Below are 18,932 nucleotides of genomic sequence, written 5' to 3'. Positions count from 1 at the left end.
CCGTGAGATCACGACCAGAGCCAAAACCGGAAGTCGGATGCTTAACCGACTGAGCCTCCCAGGTGCCCCCAAACCCCTTCGTCTGACGGTTCCGGTCACCAGGGGGGTGAAGGGCATTCCCCCAGCAATTCTCTTCGACACCAGCTGGGCGTCCCCCTGGAGGTAGCGGCAGACCCCCACGGGTCCGGGGCCCAGTCCCGCCCCCGCTGCTCCGGATGTCAGCTAGGAGCCCAGAACCACCAGGGCTGCAGATCGGACATTTGCATGCCCCTCCTTGGGTTTGATTAATTCGCTGCAGCAGCTCCCAGAACTCGGGGTTGTGCTTCTGTTTCCCGGCTTATTCAAGGACAGGATAGAGGCCAGAGGTGGGGGGCGCCTGGGTGGCAGTCGGTTAAGCATCTGACTTCAGCTCAGGTCGTGATCTCACGGTTTCTGAGTTCGAGCCCCGCATCGGGCTCTGTGCTGACCGCTCAGAGCCTGGAGCCTGCTTCGGATTCTGCGTCTCCGTCTCTCTCTGCTCCTTCCCTGCTTGTGCTCTCTCTCTCAAAACTGATTTAAAGAATTAAAAAAAAGGCCACAGGGAGCAGCCGGGCGCAGACACACACGGCGTGGGGTCTCGGAGGGTCCCGAGCTCGGAAGCGTCTGTCCTCGCAGATTCAGGCGTGGCCCCCCCCCCCCCCGGGGTGGATGGTTCACCAGCCCCGAGGGTCCCCAACCCTGACCACGGCGGGTTTACGGGGCTCCCCCGCGTGGCGTGGTGGACTAGGAGCGTTTCCAGCCGCCCTCCCCTCTCTGGAGGATGGGGGTCTCATTTCCAGTCCTGCTGACCGTCCCGTCCGGTCACCTCAGTGGAACAGAACAGGCTCCCTGGTCTTCTGGTCACTCCTGAACCAGTTAGCGCTGCCCGGTTTTGTCCTCGAGTAAGTGGGGCCCCCGCGTGCACCCATCCAGGGCTGGCTTCTCCCACTGGTCACCAGGTGACGTGTCCCCGCCCTCCGCATTTGCTGCTTATCCGCTGCACCTGCCGCCGGAGGGGAGGGCAGCTTTCTCAGCGGCAGCCAGCCGGGGGAGCTGAAGGTCATGCTGCAAACAAATGCAGAGCAGAAATGAAATGTCCTAGTGTCTGCCGTCCGTGGACAAACCCTCGGTCTGCCCAGATCTCCAGGAGCTGAGCCGTGTGGATGACACTTTGCTGGGGTGCAGGCATTCTCCCCGGCTGCCTGTGAGTCCCCTTTAATGTAAACATTCCTTTGAAATCTACCTTTATTTTTGCCGCCCACCCAAGCTGTCCGCTGCCGTCACCCTCCAAGCTGCGGCCCCTGGAGGGTCTCACGACTGAGGTTTCACTAGACGGTCACGAAGGATGCGCCCCTAACAACATCCACGTTCTTCCCCCCCAGGTCCCGGAAACCTTGCTTCCAAACTTCCTTGAGACTCACACTGTCCCCGAGCCCTCCCCACCTGCAGTCAGTCCCTCCTCACAGCCCAGCTGTGTCCTGTCCCCGAGCTCTAGGAAAACCACCATTTTTGCACTGAAGACGACTCAAGAATTCTTTCTTGGTCCCCGGCTCTGGGCCCTGCCGTTCCTGCATCAGAAGGAGCGAGTGAGGGGGTTTCACTCAGCGCCAGCCGCCAGGGGACGGGTTTTGCGTGGAGGCTCAGTGTCAGACCCCCGGCCCCCCAGCTCACCCATCCGGTTCCACAGGCCCAGTGAAACTGCTAGTATTAGAATCATCCATTTCCAGCCAAAGAAAGCGGAGTTCAGAGACCTCAGGTAACCTGTCCAGGGGTCGCTGGGGGTTGGCACAGGGCAGAACCCAAGTTCTTACTGGTGTTTGTTTGACCCAAGAGGTCACAGTCTTCTCCAAGTTGCTTTGAGTTGGGGACTCACTTGGACGTAGGCCGGGCTGTGAGCTTTTGCTGGGCTGGATGTGAGGGGCTGGGCACAGAGACTGAGGGGGGAGTAAGGTCCTTCCTGAGCCCAGAGGGCAGGCGTCCGGGCAGGGACAGGGACTGTAAACACACGTGAGAGACAAAGGCCATACGCTCACCCGGACGCCATGTGCTCACTGGGGGCAGACCACGTGTGGGTGTCGTGCCCCCCCCTCCCCCGGGGCCTGGGGACCGAGGCACCTGCGTCTGGGATGTGCTGAGAGGTGCTCACCTGAGTCCCCCAAATGTGCCATCTCGTTCTCAGACACGCGCTGTGGGAAGAAGAGGGCACGGGGCGGAGGGCGAGGCTGGTGATGGGGACAGAGCCGCTGATGGGGGCTGAGAGCTGGAGGACTGGGCCCAAGAGGACTCAGAGTGGGCTGCTGGTTCTCCTACACAGCCACCCCGGTGCAGGTGGATCTGTGTTACTTGTGGCACATTTGTTTACAGAAAAGGCTATTTACTGTTACTTTTGTTTAATGTTTATTTATTTTTGAGAGAAAAAGAGACAGAGTGGAAGCAGAAGAGGGGCAGAGAGAGGGGGAGACACAGAATCTGAAGCAGGCTCCAGGCTCTGAGCTGTCAGCACAGAGGCTGGTCTGGGGCTCGAACCCATGAACCACGAGATCATGACCTGAGCTGAAGTCGCATGCTTAACCCACTGCGCACCCCCGCCCCCCGTGCTGAATTTCACAGCTGAAGAGTGGGGTCCATTCTCATTCTCCTTTCTTTGTAGGGGACTTCCCTCCCTCTCCAGTGGCTTCCAGAACCTTCTCTGGCATTCTGCAATGTCACAGCACCACGCTGCGGGTCATTCTTCAGTGAAGAGCTGAGCGATTAGTAGGTTGTCCGAATTTGGAGCCTCTATGTATTCATTCAAACTTCCATTCTTGCGTTTCTTCTTTGATGACTTTCTCCCTTTTACTCCCTATTTTTCCTTCTAGAACTCCTCCAGGGGGTGCTGGGTCTCCACGTGGATCTCTCACGACACCTAAGGTTTACAGGGCAGGCGAACGAAGAGCCGCTCCCCTCCGAGCCAAGTCGCAGCAGACGGGCGCGTGGGTATTCAGATGGTGGCTTTATTGCTGACCCGCAGCAAGAGGTGGATTTGGCTTAAAATCTTAAATCGAAAGGACATTTCATCCAAGAATCAGGCAGACCTCGTGCCCAGGCAAAGGGGCGGAGTCAGCCAAGCCAGAGAGCCGGGATGACTTGCTCCCCTGGGTGGGAGTGTGGGGCTGGGGGGGGTGCCGAGGGGCTCAGAGTGTGGGGGGGCTGGGGGCCGGGGTGCGGGGGGAGGGGCTGAGGGGCTGGGGGCCGGGGAGCAGGGGTGGAGGTCCAGGGAGTTTCCCTAATGAGAAATGTATGTGGAAACATGAGGCCAGGGGATAAAAAAACCCCGATTTTAGCTATTTTCTTATTAAAACATTTTTTTTCTTTTTATCTCTTTATACTTTTGTTCTCTCTCTTTCTCTCTCCCCCCTTCCTGGAAGCTTTCCTAAAATTTATCTTCTAAAGTTTCTCCTAATTTTTTGACTTCAACAGTACTATCGTTATTACTTATTTTTTAATTTAAAAAAATGTTTGTTTTAAATTTTTGAGAAAGACAAAGCCAGAAGGCAAGTGGGGGAGGGGCAGAGAGCGAGGGAGACACAGATTCCCAAGCAGCTGCAGGCTCTGTGCTCAAGCCCACAAACCCACAAACCCACGAACCCCCAAACCGTGAGACCGTGACCGGAGCCGAAGTTGGATGCTCAACCGGCTGAGCCCCCCAGGCGCCCCTCATTGTTACTTTTTTTTTTTTCCAAAGACCCTTCTTGTTTTCTGAACAAGTGTCTAGAACATACCAGAAATCCTGGTTCATCCACAAAGTGACTTCAGGAAACCTGATGGAAAAATAGACAAAGGACCTGAAAAAGTAGTTCATACAAAAGGGGAAACTCCCGATTGCCACACAGATGAGGAAGGACTCAAGCCCACTCTTAACTGGAAAAGTGAAGTGAGAGGCAGGGGACGGTGGTCAGGTGGGCAGCAGCTGGGGGTTGGCTGATATCACAGGCTGAGGAGGATGCAGGATGAACCAGACGGGGCTGGAGGGGGACTGTCATGGCGGGTGGCCGGGGTGTCCCGGGGCACAGCCGTTCTGGAAAACGCGCGCCCTGATGGGACTCAGAGAAAGCAAGCGTGAGAATAGTTTGTGATCGCGTGATTTGGTGGCGTTACACAAGGAATGTTTCGCCTGGATCCGGCTGGAAACGTGACGGCCAGCAGGGAGAAGACATCGAGATGATTTCTGGGTTCGTGGGTATGATCCCATCAGTGGCTGTGCCTGGAACAAGTGGGAGAATATTCCGTGACCCAGGGGTCTCATTCCTGGGCATGGACACTAGCCGCGGTGTTAACTGTGGTGCTTGAGGCCTGGTGACAGCCCAGGGTCCCTCCTAGGGGACGGGGTAAATAAGCCGCGATGGACACACACCGGTGAATTCCACGCAGCAGTTCATAGCAGCAAGCCAGACGTGCTAACAGCGACGCGGACAGATCTGAAACACTTGCTGCCGGGTGAGGAAGGTCAGGAACAGGAGATTTATAAGAGCCCCGTTGACGTACGTGACAGACAGCCAGACGCACACGTTTTGCCAGGACGCATACTGAACACTAAATACTGCTGTGGTTACCTGCTGCTACGTCACATCCACCCACCGCCATCTTCAGTGGCTTAAAACAAATAACCGCTTATTATTTCTCTAGATTCTCTGGGGCAGGCGAGGCGGCCCCTGTCCAGTCGGCTGGGTTACAGGCGGGGGTGTATTCAGCTGTTGGGCTGGGCTGCAAGTTCCCAGAAGGCTTTGTTCCCGTGTCCTCCGGCATCAGCGTTTCTCTGCGTGCTCTCTCTCTCACTCTCTCTCACTGTCTCAACGCCCATATGGTGTCTTACTTCCCCACCTCCAGCCTGGCCTCTCTCTCTCCGTAGCCGGATAGCTGGACCTCCGTAAAGCATGGCAGACGGCTTCCAAGACCGAAAGCTGAAGGCAGGGCCCAGAACTGACAGAGTGTCGCTTCTAGTGCTTTCCATCGGCCATGGCAAGTCACACAGCTATCCCAGGTTCACGGGGAGGGGGAGTAGACTGTAGTTCTGGGAGGGTGGTGTGACTTGCGTGCCCATCAGAAGAGAGGCCAATGGCCGCCATCTTTGGAGACCGTCATATCCAGCGAACACACCATTTTGGCTGCCCATGGAGAGTCAGATTGGTTTTGGGGGGAAAGGGGGAGTAGGAGGGAGGATGGGGTGTCCCCAACTCAGGAATACAGCTAACCTAACTCTCTGCCTGAGGTACCAAAAAAAAATTCCTAAATTCCAAACCAACAATGGAACAGGATTCCATAACCCAAATCAGGAAAAAAACAAGAAAAAAGTGACAAAACAGTATAAAACCTTCAGAAAGAACCCAAGTATAGGTCAGATTGTGGTAAATTACAGTGCTGACTTTCAAGAATTTTTTAATATATATTTTTAATGTTTATTTATTGGTAGAGAGAGACTGAGTGCAAGCAGAGGAGGGGCAGAGAGAGAGGGAGACACAGACTCTGAGGAGGGTCTCTCTCTGGGCTGTCAGGACAGAGCCGGACATGGGACTTGAACCCACAAACCATGAGATCATGACCTGAACTGAAGTCGGATACTTAACCAACTGAGCCACCTGGACACCCCTCAAGATTTTATTTCTAAGTAATCCTTATACCTAACAACGGGGCTCAGACTCACAACCCCAAGACCAAGAGTTACACACTCTACTGACTGAGCCAGTCAGACGTTCCTAAAATGCTGACTTTCGAACTGGGAGAAAGAGAAGGACACAGCGAATGTCTCTCGTGTCCCCTGTCCCATCTCACCAGGAGCGGGGTGGGTTGAACCCAGTTCTGTGGAGGTGAGTGGCTAGTGAGAATCCCCCCAGCCCCCATCCCTGGACAGCAGCTGGTCAACCTCGACAGGCAGTGGATAATCCACTTGGTAAGTTCTTGCCTAAAGCCTGGAACTGAAACCACATCCTGCCCAGATCAGGGCCTCCCAGCAACGATTTCCAAACGCGGAGGCGTGGCCCATTGGTGGATTGGAAATCCTCGTCCAGTTGGTCACGAAGTAGGATGCAAGGAGCCAGGTGAGGGTTGTGTTCGGAAACCGTCAGGCCCACGATGCATGTAGGAACTCACTCCTTCATCCGCTCATTTACTCAATGAGTACTTGTTAAGCACCTACTATGTGGCGGGCGCCGGGGCCTCAGAAGAAACTTAAACACAGTGCGCCCGCGTCTGACTGAGGGACGCAGTCAAAAACCCACAGCGGCCACCGCTGCCGTGGGGGTTTGCGGGAAGGCAGAAGGTTGGACCGTGTGGCTGTCCCGTGTGTCAGCAAGTTACCGCCGTGACACACGGGCCCCGGATGCCTTCCCAGCTCAGGGGCTGAGCTGAGCACGAGGGGCTCTGTCCCCGGCCAGCAGGCCGCTCGGTGGACGTGGGAAAGCCAGGGACGAAAAGCGTTGTCTTTCTGGAGCCATGTGAGCTCTGGTGTCCTCGCTAGTTAACTCCCGTTCCTCTGTCTGTAGAGCCCTGTCCTCCTCACAGGGCCGTGAGGACCCCTCTCATGTGGTATGGCTCCCCCCCCTTTTTTTTTAACAAATATATATTTTGTAATTTTTTAAAATGTTTTTAACTTACTTTTGAGAGACAGCATGAGCAGGGGAGGGTCAGAGAGAGAGGGAGTCACAGAATCCGAAGCAGCTCCAGGCTCTGAGCTGTCATCACAGAGCCTGACGTGGGACTTGAACCCACGAACTGTGAGATCATGACCTGAGCCGAAGCTGGATGCTTAACCGACTGAGCCACTCAGGCGCCCCTCTCCCCCCTTTTAAGTTTATTTATTTATTTTGAAAGAGACAGAGAAAGAGCAATAAGCCAGTGAGGGGCAGAGAGAAGGAGACACAGAACCCCTGGCGGGTCCTGCGCTCTGATGAGAGGCTCGAACTCACGAACCGTGACATCCTGACCTGAGCTGAGATCAAGAGTCAGAGGCCTAACAGGCTGAGCCCCCCAGGCACCCCTGACTTGTCCCCTTTTTTACCCTGTGTTGTGACAGAAGTGTCCACCCGCAGGGGCGGCGTTGGGAGGGTCACACGTGGCTCATGAGCACAGGAGAAGGACGCTGGTCCCCGAGGGCCTTTATACCCAGGAGGGTGATGCAGGTCAGCCCCGAGCTGGGAGCCTGGCTGCCGAGCCCACACATTGGGCAAGAGCAGGGAACCGGCGCCTCTGATCCTGACCCGGGGCTTTTGGAGACACTGGCAGTTCTGGAAAATCCAGGGGCCGGATGTGAAAGGGGGGAGGGGCAGAGGGGAAACTAACCAGCACCCTCAGCCCCTCCTGGCCCCGACCCCTCCCAAACTGTGCAGTGAGGAGCGAGGTGACTGGCGGGTGGGGGTGAGGGGGACAGGCCAGGAGACCCCTTTCTCTGGGAAGAACAGAAACAGCCGTGCCCCCCACCCCCACCACACTTTGCCTGAGTTCCAACCCTGTTTCCACTTCTGTTTACTGTCCAAAGTCCCAGGGGCAGGAGATGCCAGGTGAGCACCGCTTGGACACTCAGACACACGGACTCAGGGTCCTCGCCTGGACCAGCCCCTCCTGGAAGTTTGTGGCCCACTTCTCCCGGCTCTAGTCCCTCCTCGCCCGGGGCCCGCGGCCGCCCCAGGGGCCTGGGAGGCAGCCCTCCATACCTCTGACAGGTAACCAAGGTCAGGGGCAGGTGGGGCTGGGAAGTTTGGTGTCGAGGAGACCCTAGTGCAGGGAGGCTGGCGGGGGTTCGTCCATGAAAGTGCGGAAGGAAGGCTCCTGGCCAGGTCCAGGCCCAAGCAATGTCCTGGGAAGGGACAAGACCCAGATGCATTTCAGCCCCAAACTCACCGCCAGCATTAGACCCCACCCATGTGGCGGCTGCCATCGGCGCCAATTCTCCCTTCACCCCCAGCATCAGCCTCTGCCGGAATTAGCCTCGTAGCTCAAGCCTCGGAACTCAGCCCCAGCCCTAGAGGAGCCTCGAGCCGCCCGGGCTCCAGCCCTGGACCCAGCATGGCCAAGGACTTTCAAGACATCCAGCAGCTGGACTCCGAGGGAAACGACCACCAGCCGGGCCGAGGGCAGGGGCCGGGCCTCCATGGACACAGCCCCAGGAGAGAACACCCGTTCTGGGCAGGTGAGGGCCCCGTTTCCGGGGCTTTGCTCCCTCTCCATCTAGCTCCCCAGAGCTCTGTCTCCCCCAGGTCTCTGTCCCTCCCCACCCCCCCACCCTTGTGGGCAGGGACCCAGCTTCCCTCTGTGTAAGATGCCTCACCTCTGCCTGTCCCCTGACCTCACCTTCCTCTCTGCCCCGGGACCCCAGGAAGGGGTGTTAGCCCAGAGGTGAGGGACAGCTTCCTTCCCCCTTCCTCCCAATCTGAGCCTGTGCATGCACAGTTGTCGTGTCTCCGAGTTCAACCTGGGACTTTTAAGTATCTTCTTTGGTTTGTACTTACATTTTTTAATTATTATTATGTTTTGAAATTTTTTTCTAATGCTTTATTTTTGAGAGAGAGAGAGAGAGAGAGAGAGAGAGAGAGAGAGAGAGACAGCATGAGCAGGGGAGGGTCAGAGGGAGAGGGAGATACAGAATCTGAAGCAGCTCCAGGCTCTGATCTGTCAACACAGAGTCTGACGTGGGGCTTGAACCCACAAACTGTGAGATCATGACTTGAGCCGAAGCCGGACTCTCAAATGACTGAGCCACCCAGGCACCCCACATTTTTTTACTATTAAATTTTTTTTAACGCTTATTTATTTTTGAGAGAGAAAGAGACAGAGTACTAGCAGGGGAGGGGCAGAGAGAGAGGGAGACACAGACTCTGAAACAGGCTCTAGGCTCCAAGCTGTCAGCACAGAGCCCCACCTGGGGCTTGAACTCATGAACTGTGAGATCATGACCTGAGCCAAATTTGGATGTTCAACCGCTTGAGCCACCCAGACACCCCTGTACTTACATTTTTAAACATTTGGAATATAATTAAAATATCTGTTTTAATGCCCTTGTCTGCTAGTTCTAATGTCTGCGTCCATTCTGGATTTTTTAAAAAAATTATTTTGAGAGAGGGAGAGAGACCACAGGAATGATGGAGGGAGGGAGAGAGAGAGAGAATCCCAAGCAGGCTTCTAGCTGTCAGCACAGAGCTCAATATGGGGCTTGAACCCATGAACCATGAGATCATGACCTGAGCTGAAATCAAGAGTCAGATGCTTAACTGACTGAGCGAGCCAGGTGCCCCTGGATTGGTGCTGATAGATTCGCTAACCTCCTCAATATGAGTTGTGTTTTCCTGCTTCTCTGTGTGCCTGGTAATCTTTGATTGCAGGCTAGACATTGTGAACTTGACTGTGACGTGGGCTGGGTATATTTATATTCCCCTGAATATTTTCAACCTTTGTTCTGGGCTACAGTTAAGTAACTTGGAGTCAATGTGATCCTTTTGGGTTTTGCTTTATAAATTTTTTAAAGAAAATTTGTGACCTTAATTTTTTTAAGTTTATTTAATTTTTTTAGTAATCTCTACACTCACCTCGGGGTTTGAACTCATGACCCTGAGACCAAGAGTCGCATACTCTTCCAACAGAGCAAGCCAGGCGCCCCCACTTTTCCGATTTATCAGCCAGGTCTGGAGCCCTCTCAAGGCACCGTCCCCAGTCCCGTATGAGTGCCACACGCCGTCCCCTCGCCCTTCAGGTTGCTTTGTCTTGCCTGACCTTGGGTGCCTGACATGCACGTGTTGATCAGTGCGCAGCCCGCTGCTCGGGGAGCCCTTGGCAGATCCCCGGGATCCCGGGGCAGCTCTCTCCTCTCCGACGCTCTGCCCCGTGGTCTCCCTAGACCCTTGTCCTTTGCAGCCTGAGGTTCAGAAGTCTTGAAGGAGGTGGATTCTCAGTTGTCTGATTTGTGTCTTGCTGGTTGCTGGCTGGGTGGGGGAATCTCGCCTTTGTGTTTCCATGTCTGGCAGATCCTTGCTTTTTTTTTTTTTCTAATGTTTATTTATTTTTGAGAGAGAGAGAGAGCATGAGCAGGGGAGGAGGGTACAGTCACTGGTGTGAGAATCTCAGGAGTTCTGGGTGTCACTCACGGGGCGTGTCCACTCTGCGTGGAGACTGGGGTGGAAGTCTCTGGGCCCCCGGCTGACCCCCACCCCCAGGATGCAGGGATGCCGAGGTGTCACGGCAGTGAGGACGGAGGAAAGTGGGGTCCAAGGTGAAGAGGAAGCGAGGTGTTTGCAGGGGACGGTGCCAAGCGGGGGCTTTCGCCCGGGGGACAGCGCTGTCCCAGGTCAGGGGGCGCTGGGCGGGGCAAAGCCCGCTCAGTGCCTGTGACATGGGGGTGTGTTTGCGACAGAGTGTGTGAGAATAGTGTACATGAGTGTGTGCTCACCCTGGGCCTCAGCGTCTTGCTGCTGGTGGTCGGCTTCCCACCAGCGATGGGTTCCCACAGGGACTGCTCCAGGGGCCGGGCAGGATGGGGATGAGCTTCGGGCAATGAGTGTGCACAGCGATGAGTGTGTGTGTGCGGCAGTGAGTGTGCAACGAGTGTGAGTGTGAACTGAGACGTGTGGGGGGGTCAGAGTTTCTGTGAGGCGACCGAGGCTACAGGGGAGAGTTCACACCAGAGCCAGGGACTCTGGCGGGTCAAGTGCAGCAGGAAATGGACAGGAGGCTGGGAGGGGTGGGGGTGGGGGGCAGGACAGGAGGGGGTTTGGAAGGCAGCCCTTGGGGAGCGGTCTGTGGTGGAATGACCTGGACTGAAGGAGGGGCCTTGTTCCGGGTGTCCCAGCGGCCCAGGCATGCAGTGCAAGGACACAGAGCCTGGTCCCGGGTCCCCAGGTCCGCCATCCGAGCTTTGCACACAGATGGAGTGAATGGCGCGCCCCGTGCATTTGTGCACCTGCGCCGGCCGGTGTGCGTGTGCGCACGTGGGGTGAGCGTGCGGATGCGCGTGTGCGCAACGCCTGAGCCCTGGGGTCAAAGCCCAGTGACTCCCTAGACCACTGCCCCCACCTACCCGGCTGCCACCCATCTGGCCGCCCCTCCCCCGGGCTTCCGCCCCCCCCCCCCCCCCCCCCCCCCCCCCCCCCCCCCCCCCCCCCCCCCCCCCCCCCCCCCCCCCCCCCCCCCGGGTGCTGCCATTGAATCCGCTGTCTCCGTCGTCTGTGCCCCCGCCCTTCCCTCTGACGCCCCTTCTCCCGCAGGGACCCCTCCTCGCCAGCGCCTGGTGCTGCAGGGTCTGTGTTCCAGGCTCCGCCTCAGTCTGCTCGTCTTGGGCCTCAACGTCCTGCTGCTGGTGGCCGTCTGCGTGATTGGGTCCCAAAGTGAGGGTCGCAGCGGCCGGGCGGGGGAGGGGCTGTCCTGCGGGACGCAGCTCGCTCCACTTTGCCCTGTCCCCCTGCCTCCCCCACCAGGCGCCCGGCTGCAGGCGGAGCTGCGGATCCTGAAGGAGAACTTCAGCCACTTCTCCTCCGGCGTCTTCGCCGAGCTCGGCGCTCTGGGCGCGCACGGTGAGGGGCAGGGGCTGCGGCTTATCCGCGCGCGCGCAGGGGGCCGGGCTGCGCCGCAGGAGGGGCGCGTTTGGGGTGCCGGGGCGGGGGTAGGGAGCCCCCAGGCTTCCAGGGACGCCGATCCCTGGGCGGAGGGACCCGGAAGGATGATCAGGCAGGAGCAGAGGATGGGGGTTAGTGCCAGGTGGAGGGAACAGAATCTGCGAGGCCAGGAGGGAAGGAAGACCACGGGCGGTTTGGGGACCATGACCCCTTGCAGCGAGGTCGGGGCTGAGTGGTGAGGGCTCGGCTCGTGCCTGCTAATGAAGTGGGGCTCCGGTTTGGGAGCACGGGACCCTGCTTAGGCTTAGAAAGCCTCCGTGGGGACGGGTGGAGTCGGGGCGGCCAGGGGCGGGATGCAGGGTGGACGCAGAGGGAGGGACGACCTTCGAGCCTTCCTCTTTTCCAGGGGGCAGTGCCAGTGACCTGCTCACCTCCCTGGAGGCCAAGCTGGAGAAACAGCAGAGGGACCTGAAGGCAGGTGAGAGCCTGTCCTGGGTGCGTGCGCACGCGTGCGAGCATGGGTGGCGTGTGTGCGTGCGGGGGCCCGCGGGGGTCCTGGGGGGCTGGCGCCGCCCCGCCCATGGCACGACGCCGCCCCGTGTCCCTCCGTGCGCTAGATCACGCCACCTTGCTCCTTCATCTGAAGCACTTCCCCGTGGATCTGCGCATCCTCACGTGTCAGATGACCTACTTCCAGAGTAACGGTAGGTAGGGACGCAGCGCGTGGGGCAGGGGGGTCTCCGGGGTGCGCCCTCCAGCTGGGTCTCATCTCCCTGCGCCCCTGGCCCCTCAGGCACAGAGTGCTGCCCCGTCAACTGGCTGGAGTTCCAGGGCAGCTGCTACTGGTTCTCGCGCTCTGGGAAGACCTGGCCGGAGGCGGAGAAGCACTGCCGGCTGGAGAACGCGCACCTGGTGGTCATCACCTCCCGGGAGGAGCAGGTGGGCGCCGGCGCGGCTGCCAGGCTGGTCAGGCTGCTCTAGTGTTCTTTTCTTTTCTTTTTTAGTTTTTAATGTTTATTTATTTATGAGAGCGAAAGCTAGAGCGAGCATGAGCGGGGAAGGGGCAGAGAGAGAGGGAGACACAGAATCAGAAGCAGGTTCCAGGCCCCGAGCTGTCAGCACAGAGCCCGATGTGGGCCTCGAACCCACAAACAGTGAGATCACTACCTGAGCAGAAGTTGGGTGCTCAGTTGACTGAGCCACCCAGGCGCCTCTATTATTTTCTAACCAAAAGAAGCCTCCAGAAGCAGAGGCGTGGCCGAGCCCTGGGAAGTTCATGGTGAAGCAGACACTGATTCTAAGAGGTGGGACATCCCAGCCAGGAGCTCTGCCACATGGCCAGAACCAGGAGGGCAGGTGACGAGTGTCAGGGCGGGAGACAGAATTCCAGGCGGAAGGAGCTTAAGCGCTAGGGGTCTGGGTGGACAGCACAGTGCGGTCACCAGGTCCCTTCTTGCTGGACTTGGGTTGAGGCGGTCATGGTGCGAAAGACACAGGCAGGCGGGGTTCCCGGGTCCCTCCAAAGCGCTCTAGGTCTCCCCTGCCCACTGCTGCCACCAGCCACCTCGCCAACACGGCTCCCAGGGGAGGACCGAGCCCTAGAAGGGGGGGCGATTTTCCGAACAAATGACTGGGGTCGGTCCTGCGTGGCTGGAGCCTTCCCACATTCACCTGCAAACCTCCTGACCCTCTCCCCCTTTGAGGGAGGGAGAGATGAGGGGACTGAGAAAATGGGGGGGTGTCAAGTGACTTGCCAGTAATGGGGGACGGAGCCGGAATTCAGATTCACTCGCCTCCTTAGCTGGTGTTTTCAACTCAAAATGCTGCCAGAATATATTTATTGAATATATATTAAACATATATTTACCAATATATCAAATATATATTTATATAGGAACATATATAAAGATATCAATACATTATATCAATATGCCAACATACCTAATTTATGTATATTTATCAATGTATCAAAAATATATATTTATGTATCAAGTTATAGAAATATATCAATATGCCAATATATCAAATTTATACACATTTATTGGTATGTCAAATATATGTATTTATATAAGAACATATATAAATATATCAATATGCCAATATATTACATTTATGTATATTTATCAATATAGCAAATATATCAATATATATGTATTCACATGGTAGAATGATTACAAACATTTCGCTTTGCTGATCAGGTTGGAACTGCCGATAGGCAAGCACTTTTGACTTGAAAAAAAATGCCCCTTTCGCGTGCAGCGCTCAGTGCTTGGAGCCGCAGTTAATTTGTGACGGCTCCGGCTTTGCGGTGGCCCGGGCTGTCCGCCCTGGTGACAGCGTGACAAGGTCTGCATTCGTGCCTTTATCTTGTGTGCAGATAAAAGTAGACGGTCCTTCGTTGTTTTCCCCTTGTGTTTGCTTCACCTGCCTACGGCCGCGCCTTTGGAGTCTCTGTTTTAACTTGGTTCTCAGCTTCGGACGTACAACGCCAGCCTTTACACTGGAGGAGTTTAAAAAATAGTGACCCTGGTCTCACAGTCCGAAATTCTGTTAAAAATGTTTTGAAAGAGAGAGAGAGACAGAGCACAAGTGGGGGAGGGGCAGAGGGAAGGGAGACACAGACTCTGAAGCAGATTCCAGGCTCGGAGCGGTCAGCACAGAGCCTGATGCGGGGCTCGAACCCATGGACTGTGAGATCATGACCTGAGGTGGAGTCGGATTCTTAACTGACTGAGCACCCAAGGTATCCCTAGTCTTAGCTTATTTTTAATTATACTGATTGTTACTTCTAATCACTAAATTGCATTTAAAATCATTTAAATGATTGGCTGAGATTTATTGGCTTCAAAAAATTGGGCGCCTAGGGGGCTCAGTCAGGCGTCTGACTCTTTGTTTCAGCTAAGGTCACCATCTCACGATTTTGTGAGTTTGAGCCCCGCATCGGGCTCTGCGGTGACAGTGCAGAGCCTGCTTGGGATTTTCTCTCTCTCTCTCTCTCTCTCTCTCTTTCCTCCTTCCCTACTCACGCTGTCTCTGGATCTATTTTAATAAATTAACTTTAAAAAAATCAGTGAATTCATACACCCTCCCCTCTGAAAGACGAGAGGAAACCAGCCGCTTATTCTTAGCCACGTGCCTTTTTTTGTTGTTGTTCATTTTTAAGTAGCTCCATGTCCAACGTCAGGCTTGCACTCATGACCCTGAGACCAAGAGTTGAATGCTCTGCTGACTGAGCCAGCCAGGCGCCCTGCCTCATTGTTTTTTTTATGCTTTCAATTGAGATATAATTGACATATAACATGGTTTGAAGTGTAGGATGCGTTGGCTTGATACATTTACGATACATTTACGTATTGCAGTATGATTACCCCCTGCTAACAGCGTTAGCAGGTCACAAAACCATCGTTTCTTCTTTGTGGTGAGAGCAATTAAGACCTAGTCTCTCAGGAGCTTGGTGACGCCTCCTCCTGGTCTCCCTGACCCAGAAGGGTTTTGCTCGAGTGGTTGGGGTCCTTGCCGTCCTTGAATCCGGCTCGCCTTGTCCAGGGGCGCCCAGTGTTGATCCTTCTTCCTCAGGACTTTGGCTCTGAAGTCAGGAGCGTCCACCTAATTCATCAACTTAGGTTTTCTAACTTTTTGAACATATGTCTAAGTATCTGCACATTTTTTTTTCTCATGTGTGCTCTTTGTTTTTCTGGAACGTGTGGAGTTTCCGCAGCGTAGTGTTTTCCTGGAACGAGACCTGCAGATGTACCTCTACTGTGTGCCGCCCCCGCCCCCGCCTTGTGCCCTTCTCTTCTTGTTTCTGCCTTTTTCCCTCTGCCTTGTGGTCCTGTCCCCAAGCCCGTCACTCATACCCCAGAGTCGGCTTTCCGCTGAGTCCCTGGGCTTTCTTACGTAGCTCAAATCTTCCTCTTGGGTTTCTTCCCTTCTTCATCGTATTATTTTTCTTCGCAAATAGCCCGACGTGGGGCTCGAATTCACCAGCTGTGAGATCATGACTTGAGCCAAAGTCGGACATTTAACCGACGGAGCCACCCACGCGCCCCTCACCTCCATGTTTAATGTCACACTTCCTCCCTCCTCCTCCTCATCCCCCTCCTCTGTAGGTTTTGCATTTGGCACTATTACTGTTTTATTCCTCCCTTCAGTCATCAACATGGAGAAGTAGAGAAGAGGTGATTTCCATCCCGTTCAGTTATTCTGCCTTCAGTGATGGTGGGAAGAGGGGGCTGGGGCAGCATGGGGCAGCAAATAGAGTAAAGTCTCTGGCACTTTCTCTCCAACCCTATTGACACCTCTGAATTTGGGGAGCAGCCCCACCAGCCCTTGACGGCTGCCCCTCATGTACAGAACACTGTCCTGTTTGCAGGAGTCTAGAATTCAAGGGTGCTACCATGCCTGTGCTCCGAGGAGGTAGTCTCCAGTCATCAGTGAGTCTCTAGGAAGTGAATGGAGCTAGGAGGTTCCCCCCAAGTGTGGCTGTGGGCCCCCCACATGCCGTCCGAGGGAAGGCCAAGGTGTGTGTGTTAGTCAATGCCGTCCTCTGTTTCCTCCATTTCTTCCCCAAACCATGTGGCTTACCCAGGCGTCCCTCAAACCGAGATCCTTGATGGGTGCTGGGGTCCATGGGGGCAGCAGAGGCAGGGGCCAGAATCGGGATTCCAAGAGTTAGAGGGCATGGGTTTAAGACAAGGAGAGGACTTGAGGCAAAGCAGCAGCTGTGAGCTGGGACTGAAATGGGGCGTCAGGTCAGGGGGCAGAGGTCACCCACCGGACACTGGACTGCCTGGAGCTCCTTGACCTCATATGTAAAGTACGAATCGCCAGGGCGCCCAATTTAGAGGCTTTAGGAGGATCAAGTAAGATCGTCTTTGTAAAGCACTTAGCACGAGGTATAGCCCAGCAAGCGTCCACTAGATAATAACTCCAGTTATAGAAGAAAAAACAAAAATAGTTGTGTTGGGAGCTGATGCTTCAGATCCAGCTGGAGAAGACTGAAGGGATCACTGCTGTGGCCTGAATACAGGTTCCAGGGACTAGAACTTTCCTTTCCGCTTGTGAGAAAGAAGCCCACTGCCCGCATCAAAGTGTGGAGGCGGAGCCTCGGAGCGCAGTGAAGCGAGACTCTAGTCAACGTTCTTACAAGAGCGCATGTCTGACGGACAGGCACACTCAGAGCTGCAACAGCAGACAGTTTATTTCCGAGCATGAAGTCCCTCCCCTTGATCCTCATTGGCTGAGTCCTACGGAAGTTACAGCCTCACCCGGAAGTCGCCTGTGCCCAGGGAAGGCAAAAAGTAGTCTGGTTAGAACGAATGTCCATTCCCTGGGGTGACGCAGGGGCTTCCCTTCTGTGGCGCATGCTCATTGCAAAGCCTTTGAAAATCCCGCAGAACGGAGGCCGGAAGACGAACCAGGAAGTGCGGTGTCTGAGGGTCTGGGACTCCTTGTGGGGTGGGGAGGTTCCTGCAGATTTCCAATCAGCTGGAAACCTGCTGTCGTCCAGACAGCACAGCTTTTATTTGGCATTTCTGGAAATGAATCGGCTCCCTTACTTCTCACCCCACCCGTTTCCAGAAGTTCATCTCGCAGCACACAAACCCCTTCGATGCCTGGATAGGCCTCACGGACAGCGATGGTTCCTGGAAATGGGTGGACGGCAGCGACTACCAGCATGGCTACAAGTAAGTGACTCCTACCCGCCCTGGTTGGTTTGGCCTGGGGCCACCCGGTCTTCTGCCCCAGGACGCTCCCACCCTTCCCTCAGGGCCCACGTTCCCCACCCCTCTCCCTCCCACGTCTCCAACCTCCCTCCTTGGTCCCCTTTGCCTGACTGGGGGTGGGGGTGAGGTTGCAGGGGGAGGTGGGGGCCAGAGCCTGAGGCCTGCCTGGCTTCCTAGGAACTGGGCCGCCACTCAGCCAGATGACTGGCAGGGCCACGAGGTGGGAGGAGGCGAAGACTGCGCGGAAGTCCGCTCCAATGGCCGCTGGAACGACAATTTCTGCCAGCAGGTGCAGCGCTGGGTGTGCGAGATGCGGCAGAACGCCACGGCTTAGGGGCCGCCCCTGCCCCGCCCCCAGCCCGCCTGGGGGTTTTGGAGAAGGGAAGAGTAGAGGCCTGGGGAGGGGAGGAGGAAGGACGGAGGGGGAGGTCCCGCCTCCGACCGCAAGTCACGGTGGTGAAGATAATTCTCAGCCCGCTCAATAGCGGAAGAAATGAATGCATGAAACTGTGAACTGGTCCTTTGGAGCTGGGAGAGGTGGGGGAGCAGAGAAGGGGTGGGGGCCCCAAAGAGACAGGTTCAGGCCGAGCCAGCTGCTCCTGGAGACCCCATCCCGAGGGACATGGGGCAGGGAGGGGAGGGGGGCTGGGAGCAGAGCCGCTCAGAGGGAGGCGGCGCCTGGAAACTGCTCCCGCACCCCCCAAATCCGGGCGGGGGCGGGGGCGATGGCGGGGGTGGGGTGGGGGAGCAGGGCCTCTTGCAGAAAGGGTTTTGGGGAACAACTGGCCCCCCCACCCCGACCCAGGAGCTGCGGCCCCACTGGCTGGAGGCTCGTGGAAAGTACTCGCTAAGGGGAGAGAGGTCCGGAAGCCGCTGTGCCCTGTGTCCAGTGTGACTGCCTCCTCTCTGGACCCTAGACATTTGCCCAGCACGGGGTGTCACCGGCCACTCCATGGTGGCTGAGCCCCACCCTTCCCAGATCATTCTGAAGGCGATAATAAGAGGGCCTTTAAACAACTAGATCTGTTGTTTTATTTTTACTATGATAATATATACTACTAGTACAAAGTGTCTCTCTCTCTCTCACCGCACACGCGCACACACAGGGATGCCCCTCACTCCCCCTACCCCCTACCTCTCCCAGAGTGAACTACTTCATGCCCAGAGGATTAGTCAGGGCTCTCCACAGGGCCCGTCGGATGTGCACGTGTGTGTATGCAGCACTTATTAAAAAGATTGTTATAAGGCATTGGCTCACGCGGTCATGGAGGTTGATGAGTCCCAGGACCTGCAGGTGCGTGGATGAGCCGGACACCCAGGGGGACAGGGGGCCACTGGTGACAGTTTCAGTCCAAGTCCAAAGCCTAGGACCCAGGAGAGCCCAAGGTGTGGTCCCCTGTGAAGGCGGCAAGCTCAGGCCCCGGGAGGAGCGGCCAGGGGCGGGGGGTCAGGCAGCGGGTCAGGAGGGGCCGCTCTCTCCTCCTCCGGGAGGACCCAGCTCTGCTTCCACTCGGGCTCAGCCCGCCCCGCTCCACCAGGCCCAGCGTGCGGCTCCTCCCAGACGCAGACACACGTTGATGTCTGACCACGGAATGCCCAGGCACCCTGGGGTCTG

The 18,932-nt window shown here is 56.2% G+C and overlaps 1 protein-coding gene across 2 annotated transcripts; it reads left to right on the top strand.

Annotated features, from left to right (window-relative positions):
* Positions 1 to 7,588: 7,588 nt before the first annotated feature.
* On the top strand, positions 7,589 to 18,566 carry ASGR2 (asialoglycoprotein receptor 2). Of its 2 annotated transcripts, XM_029928503.1 has the most exons (10): positions 7,589 to 7,712; positions 7,955 to 8,179; positions 11,244 to 11,363; positions 11,454 to 11,549; positions 11,998 to 12,069; positions 12,209 to 12,295; positions 12,385 to 12,530; positions 17,172 to 17,278; positions 17,495 to 17,606; positions 18,123 to 18,566. In XM_029928503.1, exons 2-10 carry the CDS (start codon positions 8,056 to 8,058, stop codon positions 18,210 to 18,212), a joined length of 954 nt encoding a protein of 317 aa, XP_029784363.1. In that variant the 5' UTR covers positions 7,589 to 7,712; positions 7,955 to 8,055; the 3' UTR covers positions 18,213 to 18,566. The 2 variants fall into 2 exon arrangements, with proteins under 2 accessions (XP_029784363.1, XP_029784364.1); XM_029928504.1 differs by lacking the exon at positions 18,123 to 18,566 and having other exon boundaries at positions 17,495 to 18,014.
* Positions 18,567 to 18,932: the final 366 nt, after the last annotated feature.

This window comes from Suricata suricatta, chromosome 17, assembly GCF_006229205.1.
Source record: "Suricata suricatta isolate VVHF042 chromosome 17, meerkat_22Aug2017_6uvM2_HiC, whole genome shotgun sequence".
In the NCBI taxonomy this organism is placed as follows: domain Eukaryota; kingdom Metazoa; phylum Chordata; class Mammalia; order Carnivora; family Herpestidae; genus Suricata; species Suricata suricatta.
This window is presented reverse-complemented; position numbering and strand designations above follow the sequence as displayed.